This window comes from Zingiber officinale, chromosome 8A (genome assembly GCF_018446385.1).
Source record: "Zingiber officinale cultivar Zhangliang chromosome 8A, Zo_v1.1, whole genome shotgun sequence".
Lineage (NCBI taxonomy): Eukaryota > Viridiplantae > Streptophyta > Magnoliopsida > Zingiberales > Zingiberaceae > Zingiber > Zingiber officinale.
This window is the reverse complement of record NC_056000.1, coordinates 67,588,017-67,602,361: the sequence shown is the minus strand read 5'-3', so window position 1 is coordinate 67,602,361 and position 14,345 is coordinate 67,588,017. Positions and strand designations below refer to the sequence as shown.

Genomic DNA, 14,345 nt, shown 5'->3' with positions numbered 1-14,345 from the left:
ACCGAGTGAAATAGACCCTCCGCTTGGGAAGAAGAAAACAGAAGCAACGCATCCTGAGGAGAAATAGGCATGATCGTCTGAGGGTCAACCGACGACAACTCCAACAGAGCCAGGAAGTCGTACGCTCGACGGCTAGAGATCCATGCAGTGAGGTGCAGTAGGGAGAAGGCCGAAGGGCTCGAGATCAATTTCGACCCTTGTGACTTGGAGGGAGTGGAGATCCCTCATGACGACGCGCTGATCATCCGAGCGGTAATTGCTAATTATACTATTTATCAAATTTTTGTTGATACAGGGAGTTCGGTGAATATCATCTTTAAGAAGGCGTTCGATCAATTACAAATTGATCGAAATGAGTTGTTGCCCATGACGACCCCTCTTTACGATTTCACGAGCAATGAAGTGTTGTCGCTCGAACAGGCCCGACTAGGCATCTCGCTCGAGGAAGAACCATTGAGGAGAACCAAAACCACGAACTTCATCGTGGTAGACACACCATCAACCTACAATGTCATCTTGGACGGACCGACACTCAATGAGTTCCGGGCAGTAGTTCCTACTTACTGCCAAAAAATCAAGTTCCCGGTAGACGACCGGGTGAGCGAGGTTAAAGGCGATCAATTGGCTGCTCGGCGATGCTACCAAGTCCAAAGCGAGAAACGCTCGGAAGAATCCGCGCTTGAAGGTGAATGCAATCACTGAAAAATCTTCTACACTGGTGTACGAAAAAAAGGAGGAGGTTTAGATCCACCCCAGCCAAACGGAAGCAATCACCTTTATTGCCTACTACCTGGATGATGAAGAGGGAAGGCAGCTCGAGAGGCCATAGAGCGCAAATCATCTCCAACCCTACAGGGCCGGATGAGAGGTATGCGAGTGAATACATGTATTTTTGTATGTTTCCCGAACGCAGGGCAAAATATAAATAAAAAGCCAAGGCCTCTTGAGATGCGTCTCCCTCAACGGTCGAGCGGTGACCTTAAACCCCAGTCTTCCCCAACGGTCGAGCGACGACTTTAAACTCTGACCTACGTCAACGGTCGAGCAGTGACCTTAAACACTCATCTTCCCCAAAGGTCTAGCGGCGACCTTAAATCTTGGTCTACGTCAATGGTCGAGCGACGACCTTAAACTCTAATCTCCGTCAACGGTCGAGTGACGACCTTAAACTCTAGTCTCCATCAACTGTCGAGCGACGACCTTAAACTCTAGTCATCATCAATGGTTGAGCGGCGACCTTAAAGCTCCGTTCTACATCAACAATCGAGCGGCGACCTTAAAATCTTATCGTCATCAATGGTCGAGTGGGAACCTTAAAACCTTGTCGTCATCAGCGGTCGAGCGACGACCTTAAACTTTAGTCTACGTCAACGGTCGAGTGGTGACCTTAAACCCTAATCTCTGTCAATCATCGAGCGACAACCTTAAACCCTAGTCTCCATCAACGGTCGAGCGACAACCTTAAAACCCCGGTCTACATCAACGATCAAGTTGCGACCTTAAAACCTTGTCGTCATCAGAGGTCGAGTGGCGACCTTAAATTCTAGTCTATGTTAACGGTCGAGCGACGACCTTAAACCCTAATTTACATCAACTGTCAAGCAGCGACCTTAAACCCCAGTCTAGTCTACATCAACGGTCAAGCGGTGACCTTAAACCCGGGTCTACATCAACGGTCGAGCGGCGACCTTAAACCCTTGGCTCAGTAAGTGGGCAAGCGTCGATGAATAGTCAACCGTGAACCCGGTCTGCTCAAAAGCTTGAAGTCTTCAAAATACAGTGACCGTTCGGGACTATGCTTCAAAATACTCCCAGGGTCGATCGGAAGTTCGCAGAATCATAATAAACTCTAAAGACAAAAAGGATCGATCAGCTGGATAGACTAATCGTGGACGATCGGAGGAGTCACGAGGCCATGAGTCGAAAAAAACAAATACAAGGAGATTAAGCTTGGCAGGACGGACAATCATTTATTAAAACTTCAAAAATTTTACAGGAACTCTCAACCACACTCGAGGTAATCTAAGGCATCATCAGGAAGTGTCGTGGTAAGTTTATCCCGGCTAATGATGTTGCTAGTCAGAGTTGTCGACAGGTAGCCACCCTCTCTGAGTTGGTCAATCGTCTCATCGATCGTTAGGTCGAACAGGCGAAGTGCCGGGTCGATAACTTTATCATTGAAAAGCGTCCGAGCGGATGTAGTTCTTATTCATAATCTCGAGCCGACCAGCCTCGACATCTTGGTAAGTCTTTAAAGTCGCTTGGGAGACCTCCAGCTTGTCCTTCGCGGTGTCCAGCGCATTATCTTTGGCGGAGAGTTGGCCGCGAAGGGCAGCTTCTTCGGCCGACCGACTGTTATGCTCGACAACTAGAAAATTTCAGCTTCTTTGAGTTTTTGGATGAGAGCCCGGACCTCTTTATTCTTCAGGTCAAGGTCTTCGATGGCCCGAAGCTTCCTCGCATTGGCCGACTCGATCTTGTTGTCGAAGGTGATGACCTGCTTGTTAAGCTGAGACATCAGAGTGGCCTGCTCTGCACTTTTTCCCCACTTGGCTTCTAGCAGCTGATTGCTCTTCTCCAAGTTAGCCCTTAGCTTAGCCACTACAACATTCGTCTGCTGCTGAGAGGAGGATGACTGGCCGCACGACTCTTTCAGTTTTTTCACTTCCTCCTCCAAAAATGTGAGCCTTTGTCACATGGCCAGACTCTCCACCCAATACTACAAACAAAGAGAATATAAGCGCCAATCAGAAATAAACTATGAAAATGCAACACTTACCCAGTAGACATCTAGGTATGGCTATCCGCGAGCGCCCTAGGAGGAATCATCGCTGCACGGGCCCGGGCATCAATCCATATTTGGGCGAGCGACTCTTGGATGATTATTTGGTGCTCGGGAGCTCAGGATTTAGCGCTAGATTCGTGCCACTCCTCGGTCGGTAGATGCAATACTGTCGTTATATGACGTTGGCCGCTCGGGGCTGATTGTGCAGAGGTTGCTCGCCCGGACGACCGAGACAAGGATGCCAGGCGGATACTAGATTTTTTTGCCTTCGATTTTAGTGGCATGAAGGTCATTGGCGGCGCACAGACTGTTCCCTTAGGCAGACCGAACAGGGAGGGAGTCTGATCAGACAACGTAGGAGCTGCCGTCTCTTGAACTGGAGTGGGGGTCGACGTTTCAACTTGTTCGATGGACCGCACTATGGAGGAGGCGGAGCATGATGAAGGCTCCACTCTGCGCTTCTTGCGCTGGATCGGTGGCTCGCTTGAGGAGGTCAAGCCCGAAGCCCCCTCAACTTGAACGACCGGAAGCTGTTCGGAAGGAGGTTGTGAACCACCAGTCGCTCCACCACTTACCAAGACAAGAGCCGCTTCGCTCTCATCTTGTGGTTCTTCTTGTGAGCCGATAGGCTGCAGGTCACAGCTCTCTAACTCCTCCACAGCTGCCGCATTGATGGAGGCATCCGCCAGTTTAGCCTTGCCAACCAGACACGCACGTAGCATGACTTTAGCTTTAAAAGAAGAAGAAAAATCAGTTAGAATCGAATGAAGGAGTAAAGAGGTCACATACCTAGGCTGGACGAGAGTCGGGTGCAGATCGGACTTAGGCCGAATATATAGAGGACACCCTCCAGCAATAACTTATGGATGTCATACTTCTGACTGACCAACATTGAAGTTGCATTGAGGTAGTCGATCGGCTCTTGTACTGTTTCAAAGGAGGCTGACTCGCCACTTCGAGCTGTTAGTGGGTCGGGAAGTCCGGCCGCTAGGGAAGGCGTACAAAAAAGAAATATTCCCTCCAATGCTTGTTGGAGGTCGACATCTTGTCGAAGAAAACTAAGCTCACTCGGGCTTGGAAAAGAAAAGTCCCTGGCTTGGACAATTTCAGATAATAAAAGTAATGAAAAATCTGGGGAGTGAGATGAATGTCGTACAGGCGGAACATGATCACTACCCTGTACAGCAGCCGAAAGGAGTTTGACACTAATTGATAAAAGGAGATACTCGAAGACGGGAAAGAAGGGGTGAATAGGAAACCGCAGATCGACGGTAAATTGATCTCTAAAAAAACAAATGCAGCCGGGCGGTGGAGAATTTGGCCGATCGGAAGGAGAGGGAAGAAAGACTTGATAATTAGGAGGAAATTCATAGGTGACAGTCAAGCTCTCAGTATCGCCGGCATTAAACCGGGACTCGGTAGAGGTGTACCAGAGTCCAAGGATGTCGACGGGAGGCTGTGAGGAACTCGCCATCGTAAAACAAGGGAGGGTGAAGAGATATGAAGGGAAGGAAGCCTACTGGCAGAATTATTGCCGAAACACTCAGAGATGCCGAAAAACTCGAAGACAGGGAAGTACATAGGAAGAAAGCAAGGTGCGATTGGAAGGAAGCTTACTAGAGATCACAAAAGATTGCCGGAGAAAGGGGGCAATGGAGTAGATCGCGGTGTCACTGAGAAGCTTGCAAACGAAGACGACGTAGGGTAACGAAGATGAAGCAGGCGATGTTTATAAACCCCAGACTCGGTCGCCCGGAGCCATCCAATCTAGGTCTCGGAAACCCAGGTAAAGATCAGGTCGTTAAATTTGAACCGCCAAACATCACATCGCCAGCGGATATCATCATGTCACGTCAAGCGTGCGGCGGCAGCGGGCGTGACACGTGACACATTGCCACGGGCCGACATTTAATGAGGGCAATTAAAAGGCATGGGGCACGCTCAGCCTTAATGCATAGAAATTTGCACGATTTCCTAAAAATTAGGGTGATGTAAGCCCAAATCGCGCTTACCCAAAGAAGCCCCAGAAGAGATTGCCAAGTATGAATGCTCGTTGTTCTGATCGGCTTGAGGGAGCAGACCTACGGCCGAACGACAAGCTTCAACAAACTGACCAGCAGAGAGTGGTTGCAGTCCGATCAGAAACCAAGTAGTGCTGAAGGCCGATCGGGTGGAAAACTTCTCAGACAATTGTCTAGTTAGTTGGACTTGCAGTCTCCTTCGACTAGACTTAAGGGGGAGACATGTGATGCGACGATGATGAGGGGCCCCACCCCGCGGAAGATAGCTGCCACGGTGGAGGTCAAAGTCAAGACGGTCAATGCTCAGATATTATCGATCGGTCGAGCGACCATGCCCCGATCGGAGGGAGAATGTCCCGATCCGCCACCTTATTCGACACGGGGAGGAGTCAAATGACCGACGCTCAATGGAGGAGACGATGTGCATCAACCGAGCCGAGCGGCTACCCCGCTCGGCCAGACAACAGAGCTCGACATTGGCAGAGTTCAACTTCGGCCGAGCGGCTACACCACTCAGCCTGGTAGCAGGTCTCGACAGTGGCAAAGTGGAACTTTGGTCGAACGACACGCACAGGAGTAGCGAGATTCTGGCCGACCGGACGGGACACCAGAGCGACAAAATTCCGGCGGAATGGTCAACTCGCTCGGCCTAGCAGTACACTCCCTCTGATATCCATCGACATTCTTTTGGGAGTTGGTGTCGCTGACACCGGGCATGGACAGCCGAAAGATCGTATGACAGAAGCTTCCACTGTCACTTTAGAGATATGCTCGACCCATTAAGGTACTGTGGCAGGAACACTTTACTGACAAGTTTTTTCAGGGAAAATTTTGAGAAGTGTGTTTGCCTTGGAAAGCGTGCACGCGCGCTACAGGAACTCTATATAAAGGGAGATCCAAGCATCGGCGGAGGTACGTAATATGCGAGACACTGTGCTCTTTACTGTTCATTCTTGCTCCACCTTCTACTTCATCGCAAGTGACTGACTTGAGCGTTGGAAGGCCAATACCGGGGACCCCTTCCCTGGCTCAACACTGACGTCATCTGTGTTATAAGTCAGAGTGGAGTCTACAGGCGGTTAGCGGGAGCGCCACATCCCCGATTTTCCATCTCTTTAACTTTCGGACATGATCAATTGTAATAACTATAATTTTATAGTAGCAATTATAGTTTTGTAGTTGTTACAATTTGAATATTGTTAAACAAAATAAATTTATGTTGCTATTATAATATGGATATTAGAAGATCATGTTAAGTTTGTATTATAATATTTATGATTTTATAATTGTTACACTATGAATGATAGCATATATAAAATCATAATTATTATAATGTGAATATTTGTTAGCAAATCAAGATTATCGTTCAAGATTTAATATTTAAAATTGACATATCAAAATTAAAATAGACCAAATATTGTACTTACAAGCAGCTGTATAATTTTAGTGGAGTCAGACGCTTTTACTTAATAAATTCTTATGAAATTTAGGTATTTTTTATTTACTCTGGTCAAAAAGATTATGTATATTATATTATTTTAATTAAAAAAAAATAATTGTACTTCAAAAATATTGATCAAACATTTTAAGTACATTTTATTTTTGATTCCTTTAAAAATTTGGTATAGTTTTTAATTTATTGTAAATCTTAAAACTAATAAGATCCATTGAATCGATTGCTCCATCACTTCCACTAGATAATTCGATAAGAAACCGATGAACACTTAAGGTGTCAAGTCATGGATGATTCAAATACACGTATCTCCTATTTGTTCGAACCGATAATTATCCATATTTGACCCAAAATAAGAATTACATGGCATTTTCGATACCTATATAAGTGTCTCCATCATATATTATCTTTTTTGTGATATAGCCAAAAACATAATCAACCATGAACAACTTCCTTCTCTTCCCTCTCTTGGTTTTGGCCTTGGTAGGCAGCACCACCTCCTCGCCGGTAAAGAACAAGGTAGCGATTTACGAGCTCACGAGAGGTGAGTTCGTTGTCAAGGTCACCAATTGGGGTGCGACTATTGTCTCGGTCATTCTCCCCGACTCCAAAGGTGCTCGTCTACTATCAAAAACTCCATTCATGAATGTATTTGGATAAGCATTAATTCAATAGTAATTTGATGCATTGTGCTTCAACAGGGAAGCTAGACGATATCGTTCTCGGGTATGATGGAATCGGCCCTTACATAGTAAGAATTAGACATCAATAACATACATTTCTCTCCGGTATATCACGATTAAAATATATCTTTCGTTATCACAGAACGACACGACTTATTTCGGTGCATTGATAGGCCGAGTTGCTAATAGGATTGCAAATGCCACATTCACTCTAAATGACAAGAAGTATCATTTGTATCGTAACAATGGCAATAATTCACTCCACGGTATTTAATTTTATATTTATATATTATATTTTATTAAAAAATAATATATTTTTTTGTATTTCTAATAATAATAATAAAGGTGGGCATAGAGGATTTAGTCGAGTTATTTGGACCGTAAAAGAGAAAGTAGATGGGGAATTTCCGTACATCACATTTTATTATCGAAGCTTCGATGGAGAAGAAGGTAATAGCATTTTTTTAAAAATACCCCTGATATTTCTTGAATTTTTTTATTTTATTATCAAAATAGTTTCAGTGATTTAGAATAATTTAATGGGGCATTTAATTTCCGTACATCACATTTATTAAATTTTATTAAAAAGTATTCATAAAATTAAATTATTTGACATTTTTATTATTTTTTTAATCGATTAGGATTTCCCGGTGACGTGGACGTTTTCGTGACGTATAAAATCGACTACGACTTCACACTCAACGTCCTCATGCGGGCCGTCCCCCGCACCAAGCCCACGCCCATCAACCTGGCTCAGCACTCGTACTGGAACCTCGCCGGCTCCGGCAACGTCCTCCGCCACCGGATCCGCCTCCTCGCCGACCGCATCACCCCCGTCGACGCCGACCTCATCCCCACCGGGGTAATCGCCCCAGTCTCCGGCACCGTCTTCGACTTCCGCGACACCGCCGAGCTCGGCCCCCGCATTCGCAGACTCCCCGGTGGGTTCGACATCAACTACGTCCTCTCCGGGGAGGCGGACGGGCAGGGCGTGCGGCGGGCGGCGGCGGTGTCGGACCGCCGGTCGGGCCGGGTCCTGGAGCTGTGGACCGACCAGCCCGGTCTGCAGTTCTATACGGGCAACTTTCTGAAGGCGGAGACGGGAAAAGCAGGGCGGGTGTATGGGATCCACGCCGGTCTATGCTTGGAGTCGCAGGGATTTCCTGATGCGGTCAATCATCCAAATTTCCCCTCGCAGATTTATGAACCGGGCCAAGTTTACAAGCACTACATGCTCTTCAAGTTCTCCTTCATTAAGTAAATTGTAAATAGACAAAGTTTGGGGGGTTATTTTTAAAAGTTTTGGTTAATAATTTGTGTTTTATTCTGATTAGGTTGAATTATGCATTGTTTCTCTAGTTAAATTTGGAATTATATTAAAAAATAATAATAAAATATGATTTGATTAGTTTAATTTATTATTATTTTTATTTCTTTTCACTTGCGTTAGTTGTGTTACATTTAAGGTAAAATTTAAATTATTACGGAGTAAAAATCAAAAGGAAGTTCAACATTTAATAAATAGTTAAATGAGTGTTTCTTTTATAAAAAATCATGACTAACTGCTATATCTTACTTCCAATATTATTGTAGTAGTTATACTTATTTCAAAGTAATTTTAATCAATTTAAAATAATTTAAATAGAGTGTAAATAATTTTGATATAATAATATTTATAATTTAGGATTTAAAGTTTTAGAATTTAGGATTTATGATTTAATATTTAAGGTTCAAAATAATTTCGACTAAGAAGGTAGATAATTTTGATGAAGTTATAAAGAATATTTTAATTGTATAGTATTTTATGTCTAATAATATAGATTAAAATGAAAAATATATATATTTTTTTTTATTTTTCTTACAAAAGGAGATATTTGTGGGGAACTTTTTTTTTTTTTTTTTAATTTTTATCCATTATTAGTTATTATTTATAATCTTGTGTCTGTCACGACTGACACACATGTGACAATATTTATTAAAATAAATTTTGGAGAGGTGTTTTTGAAGAGGTAATAAATAGTAAGGAGCATTTTGAAAATTTGTCTTTATAATATAACCGTAATAATTAGATGTTAACTACTGCAACTTTTTTTTATCTTCTCCTTTTGCCGTTTGGCGAAAACGCCTCGCCAAACCAGCCAAGGCTGCTGCGTCTGCGTCGAGCGAGCGTGGCTCCGTCGAAAAGGCTTCGCTTTCCTTTCCCCCTTTTCGTCTTCATCTTCCTCCTCCTCAACTCAGCCAGCATCGGGGAATCTCCAATCGGCCATGGACGCCGCCACGTTCTCAGGTCAGTGTCTTTCCCTTCTATGCCGCAATGCCGTCCTTCTACTTCCATTTCCTTCCATTTTTAGCCGCATTTCGTTTTTCCAGACTCAGCATTCTGACCGCTTTGTCCTGAGTAAGAAAGATTCATCTTCTTTTTTTTTTTTTTTTTGCCTTTTGAGTTTTTTTTACACCGCTTCTCTTTCTGGTTTCCGCTGCATTGACGAAACGCCGCTGTGACGCCCCTTTTTTTAGATTTTAGATCCTGAAGGTCTCGCCTTGGCTTCGATTTTGAAGATGCTTATCGCTTTTGAGTTGATTTTATCATATATAGTTTCTTGGGAGTTCCGGGTGTTAGGTTTGAAGGGAAAGGAGGATCGACACAGTAGATGTTGATCTTAGAATTATACTCGAACAGTGAATACTCTACTGAGAAACACATAATCCAGCGCCTAGATCTTTAAGACTTTGATTGCTGGCATAAATGTCTTTTTCGTTCTAGTATATATTGGAGAAACCTCAGGGAGTATTATTTGCAGGGTGCTTTGCTTACAAGTTGCAAATTTGGAATGGATTGTTCAAATAACGGAAAGCCTAAAATTTAAACTGTAGGAATTCTTTTCATGTTGGAATTTCACCTGCTTTCTTTTGTATCTTAGATGCCACACTGGCTGTGCACTTGAAAACCTTTTAGCTCTTTTGCTCCATGGAGTTTTCAGCCATTAGGTTACGGGAAGAGTGTGGACACTTGAGATTTACTTGTAAAAATACTGGAGTATGTATCACTGTTGCATGAAAGTTTTCATCCAATGTTTAGGATAAAGTTCAGATCTTTCTTTCTATCAAAGATATTACATGTAGTATGCTCCTAATGCAGAAATAGACTATTAGAAAGTAAATCCGAGAGCTTCTTGAATTGTTCTTATGCAAAATCTTCATTGGTCCTTTTTAGAATTTTTGAACAGGATGACCATGCATGCTGGTATGCTTCAACCTGCCTTCTTTCCAGGATGCTTATTTCTATTTCCCTGATGGTTTATTGTCGTTGAATTTATAACCTTCAGAAAGTGTGCTCAGAAAGATAAATCCGATTGTTTGGCGTAATTTTGAGGGTGAAACAGTGGACAATTCAGGCTAAAATGTTTTTGACATAGAGTTACTGAGATCACCATTAAACAGTTGTTTGTGTCCTTATGCCATTGTACTACAAGATGAAGCCTCATATTATGAACAAGATTCGTTTTTCTTCTTGAATAATTTTGGTGGCAGAAGTGGTTATTAGACTTCTCAAGATAGTTCCGGAACCTGGCAAAGAGATTCTCCTGCAAAGCATTCGTATATATTTGTTTTATTTATGACATTATCACTTCTCTGGAAGAATCCAATATCATGTCGTTTAAGTCATTGAAAATCTATTACGAATTTTGCTCATGTAACAGCTTTTGGCTGCTTTATCCAACTCAAAAATCAAAGGACCTAGCATGACTTTTAAAGAGGAAATAGCAAGTGACTTTCTGGTGTGAGCTGACTCGCAAGTTGAGAGTTTATGATGAGACGGTTCCTCAGATTTGACTGTGCTTTTTCTTGTTTGCTTCGCCTTGTCTTTTACCACTATGTGCTTATCCTGTCTGTTTGTCTTCTTGTCATGCAACTGACTCAGTTGTTTGCTTTAAATTGCCGGAGCATTTTCTTTTCTTCCATCTACCATCAGATGTCCTTTTGCCTCAAGTTATGATCAAAAGCAAGAGCTGAGCATAATGCAACTCAAAAAGTATCATCAATCTTCAGACCATCTGCTCTGAGTATTCTTCTACAAGCTTTGCATCACCTCCTATTTGGCTTTGTTTAGACTAATTTCATGGTAAACTTAGGTTATTATCGTATAAGACATTCACTGACAACTCTATGTTTTAATTCTTCGTTACCGGGCACGATGGCTATCAATTTGTATTCAGTCATTGTGTTTTGTTGAAATTCCTAAAATTTCATGATTACTTATTCTACATGATAAAGCTATGGAAATATAAGGTAAAACTTCCATATGTATTGCAGAATTTCACTTAAATAATTTATTCTTTGAAACTGAAACTTTTTGATAACTGACATTCCTTTTAATATCCAGGTTTTGTAATAGACCCTTCAAAATGCAGCCATCTAAATTTGGAGGAGAAGAGAGAGCTAGTTCATGAAATATCACGGTGGGCTGACAGTGCACCTGAAATTCTCCAGTCGTGGAGTCGTCGGGAGCTTCTCCAACTAATTTGTGCTGAGACGGGAAGAGAAAGGAAGTACACTGGAGTAAGCAAGCCTAAGATGATTGAGCATTTGCTTAAGCTAGTTTCTCGAAATATTGGAAAAGAAGATATAGCAAGCCCTTTATCGATCATACCAAAGAGTCAAAACGGATTGAAGAAGAAAAGGAAAAAAGAAATTGCGATACAGATTGCTCCTGATATAACAACTCATGCTATGGTGAAAGTCACAGAAGAGCACAACACCACCTTAATCTGCCAAAATCCAGCTTGTCGAGCCACATTAACTCTAGACGTCGGATACTGTAAGCGATGTTCTTGCTGCATCTGCCATCATTACGATGACAACAAGGATCCTAGTCTATGGTTATTTTGCAATTCAGATCCTCCTTATCGTGGAAAATCATGTGGTATGTCATGCCACTTGAAATGTGCCCTTAAGCATGAAAAAGCTGGCATATTGAAGACTGGGTGTTCCCCAAAATTGGATGCCAGCTTCTATTGTGTTTGCTGTGGGAAAGCAAATTGGCTGATCGGGTAAATTGACATTTAGAACACAATGATTTCTAACTTATGTCATTTTAGTTGATCTTGCATGACAAATATTATTTAATAACTATAGTACTTCAATGATATTGCCATTCTACTTACCGTTTACTGCAATTCAAGCATACATTGCTGTGTTTTTCACTTTATTGCCATATCATAGAACTTATCGAATAACTCGCGCTGGCAAAGATACTATTGTGCTAGTGTTTAACAGACTTTTTATGCGTCATTTCTGCAGATGCTGGCGAAAACAGATGCTCGCTGCAAAGGAGGCTAGGCGAGTTGATGTATTATGTGAGCGCTTATTTCTGTCTCACAAAATGCTCAAAGGAACTGAATGCTACAAAGAGCTACAAAGTGTTGTCAACTTGGCTGTAAGGATACTCAAGAAAGAAGTTGGACCTCTTGCCAAGGTCTCGACGGTAATGGCACGGGGCATAGTCAACCGACTTAATTGTGGTGCAGAAGTTCAAAGGCTCTGTGCCTCTGCGCTGGAGGTCGCGGACTCCCTACTTACCACTTCTTCTGACCTACCGAATGCTCCTGGTGCGATTTTCTCTCTTCATGTTCTATTTGTGGTTACTTCAGATTCTGTCGGTTGCTTTGCTGCACTGACTGTTTCATGATTTGTTTCGATCAGTTGGTAAAGGCTTCCAAGCATTCCATATTGATTTTGAAGACATATCTCCATTCTCTGTCGTAGTGTCTCTTCAATCCCAAGATGATATGTTCGAAGAAAACATTATAGGTTGTTCGCTTTGGTATCGAAAGTACGATGAAGTAAGCTATCCAGAAGAACCCACCTGCCTTGTACTGAGGCCGGATACGAAGATTATGATATCGGGACTTAGCCCTACAACTGAATATTACTTCAGAGTTTCTCCTTTTAGTAGCATCAAGGAGCTTGGTAAGTGGGAGGCCAAATGTGTGACACAGGGCCTCATTGGCAATAGCGGCCAATGCTCAACCCGGAACTCCGGTAGTGCTTACATTGGCGAAGAATTTATTTTGTTTTCAAAGAAGGAACAGGACATGGTTGAGCTACCAATGATCATTCGATCAGATTCACAGAAAGGTTCAACAAACAACAGTGATAACAACCATGCCAATCACCACAAGGTTTTACCGTCCGAGGATGCCAGTGACAACAACGAAAGGCATTTAACACTGCCATCAAGTTTGGGGCCTTGTGAGGCGAATGCCAATGACACACCGGATTCTGACAGCAAGAAGGAATCAGCAGAGAGACAGTACGAGTATTGCGTCAAGGTGATCAGATGGCTGGAATGCGAGGGGCACATGGAGAAGGAGTTCCGGGTGAAGTTCCTCACTTGGTTCAGTCTGAAAGCTACCCCTCAGGAACGAAGGGTTGTTAGCACGTTCATCGATGTTCTGATCGACGAACCTGAGAGTCTGGTGGCCCAACTGATGGATGCTTTCATGGATGGCATATGCACAGGGGAGAAACCATTGCTGCACAAAGGATTATGCACAAGGCTTTGGCACTAACCATCAGCTTGCAACTGAACTCTGTGCCAACCAATTTAACTGTCACGGAATGGAATTAGTTTCTTCTAATTCATTATGATTTTGAAGTAGATTGAAGATTGTGATTGGTTTAACTCGTGTTGTTTCTTAGCCATTTTGCTACTAGTTTGTGAAATAATAAATGTTCATATAGCAAGGTTAATATTGTTCAGTTTGTGGAGTTATTTCTAGAAACTAATCAGGATGACTTGTTTATCTCGAGTGTGATATCTCACTTACAAGTCACATCTCGTTACAGAGGTGTAGGATTGACCTCTAAAAGGACAGGACAGTCTGATGCATAAAGTTTCGATTATGTGGAGTTTTAGAAAAAGATTTATGATACATAGTTTTACCCTGTTTTTTACCAGAGATTATTTTTAGGATTCAAATTTATAATTTTTTGATCAACTAATTTTACTGTTGCGTCAAGGCTTCCCTTCTAAGTTTGACCTCTAAATTTTTTAATTTATTTTTAAATATAAAAACTATTTTTTAGTTATATTTTTTTCTTATATTTTATTTTAAAATAAGTTTGACAGATTTGGATTGATTGGGCATGAATTTGGTCTATTTCGACACCTCTAGTTAGCTTGATGTTCTTGAATAAATATGTATTAGTTTTTTTTTGATAAGTTTGAAAACTAATATTTTGCTCATGAATAATTTATATTATTTTTTTAGAATTACATAATCATAAATTTTTTTTAAAATAAATGAAATTATTAAATAAAATTTAACACCGCCGTTAAATGACAATAAATTTTTTTTGTTCATGACTATAAATATCCAAAATCACCGCCGTTAATCGCC

The 14,345-nt window shown here is 42.1% G+C and overlaps 2 protein-coding genes across 2 annotated transcripts; both read left to right on the top strand.

Moving 5' to 3' along the window:
- The first annotated feature begins 6,700 nt into the window (after positions 1 to 6,700).
- On the top strand, positions 6,701 to 8,203 carry LOC122010938 (galactose mutarotase-like). Its single transcript, XM_042567401.1, has 5 exons — positions 6,701 to 6,872; positions 6,961 to 7,010; positions 7,085 to 7,208; positions 7,288 to 7,392; positions 7,584 to 8,203. Exons 1-5 carry the CDS (start codon positions 6,701 to 6,703, stop codon positions 8,201 to 8,203), a joined length of 1,071 nt encoding a protein of 356 aa, XP_042423335.1.
- Positions 8,204 to 9,026: 823 nt separating this feature from the next.
- LOC122009375 (VIN3-like protein 2) lies at positions 9,027 to 13,704 on the top strand. Its single transcript, XM_042565501.1, has 4 exons — positions 9,027 to 9,229; positions 11,327 to 11,993; positions 12,244 to 12,551; positions 12,646 to 13,704. Exons 1-4 carry the CDS (start codon positions 9,208 to 9,210, stop codon positions 13,512 to 13,514), a joined length of 1,866 nt encoding a protein of 621 aa, XP_042421435.1. The 5' UTR covers positions 9,027 to 9,207; the 3' UTR covers positions 13,515 to 13,704.
- The last annotated feature ends 641 nt before the right edge of the window (positions 13,705 to 14,345 follow it).

Excerpts from the sequence above, each read along its gene's own strand:
- LOC122010938 (XM_042567401.1), top strand. The coding sequence starts at position 6,701 with ATGAACAACTTCCTTCTCTTCCCTCTCTTGGTTTTGGCCTTGGTAGGC. Across the intron at positions 7,011-7,084 it reads ATGGAATCGGCCCTTACATA|AACGACACGACTTATTTCGG; the intron begins GTAAGAATTAGA and ends TCGTTATCACAG. Across the intron at positions 7,393-7,583 it reads AAGCTTCGATGGAGAAGAAG|GATTTCCCGGTGACGTGGAC; the intron begins GTAATAGCATTT and ends TTAATCGATTAG.
- LOC122009375 (XM_042565501.1), top strand. The coding sequence starts at position 9,208 with ATGGACGCCGCCACGTTCTCAG. Across the intron at positions 9,230-11,326 it reads GGACGCCGCCACGTTCTCAG|GTTTTGTAATAGACCCTTCA; the intron begins GTCAGTGTCTTT and ends TTTAATATCCAG. Across the intron at positions 12,552-12,645 it reads TGACCTACCGAATGCTCCTG|TTGGTAAAGGCTTCCAAGCA; the intron begins GTGCGATTTTCT and ends TGTTTCGATCAG.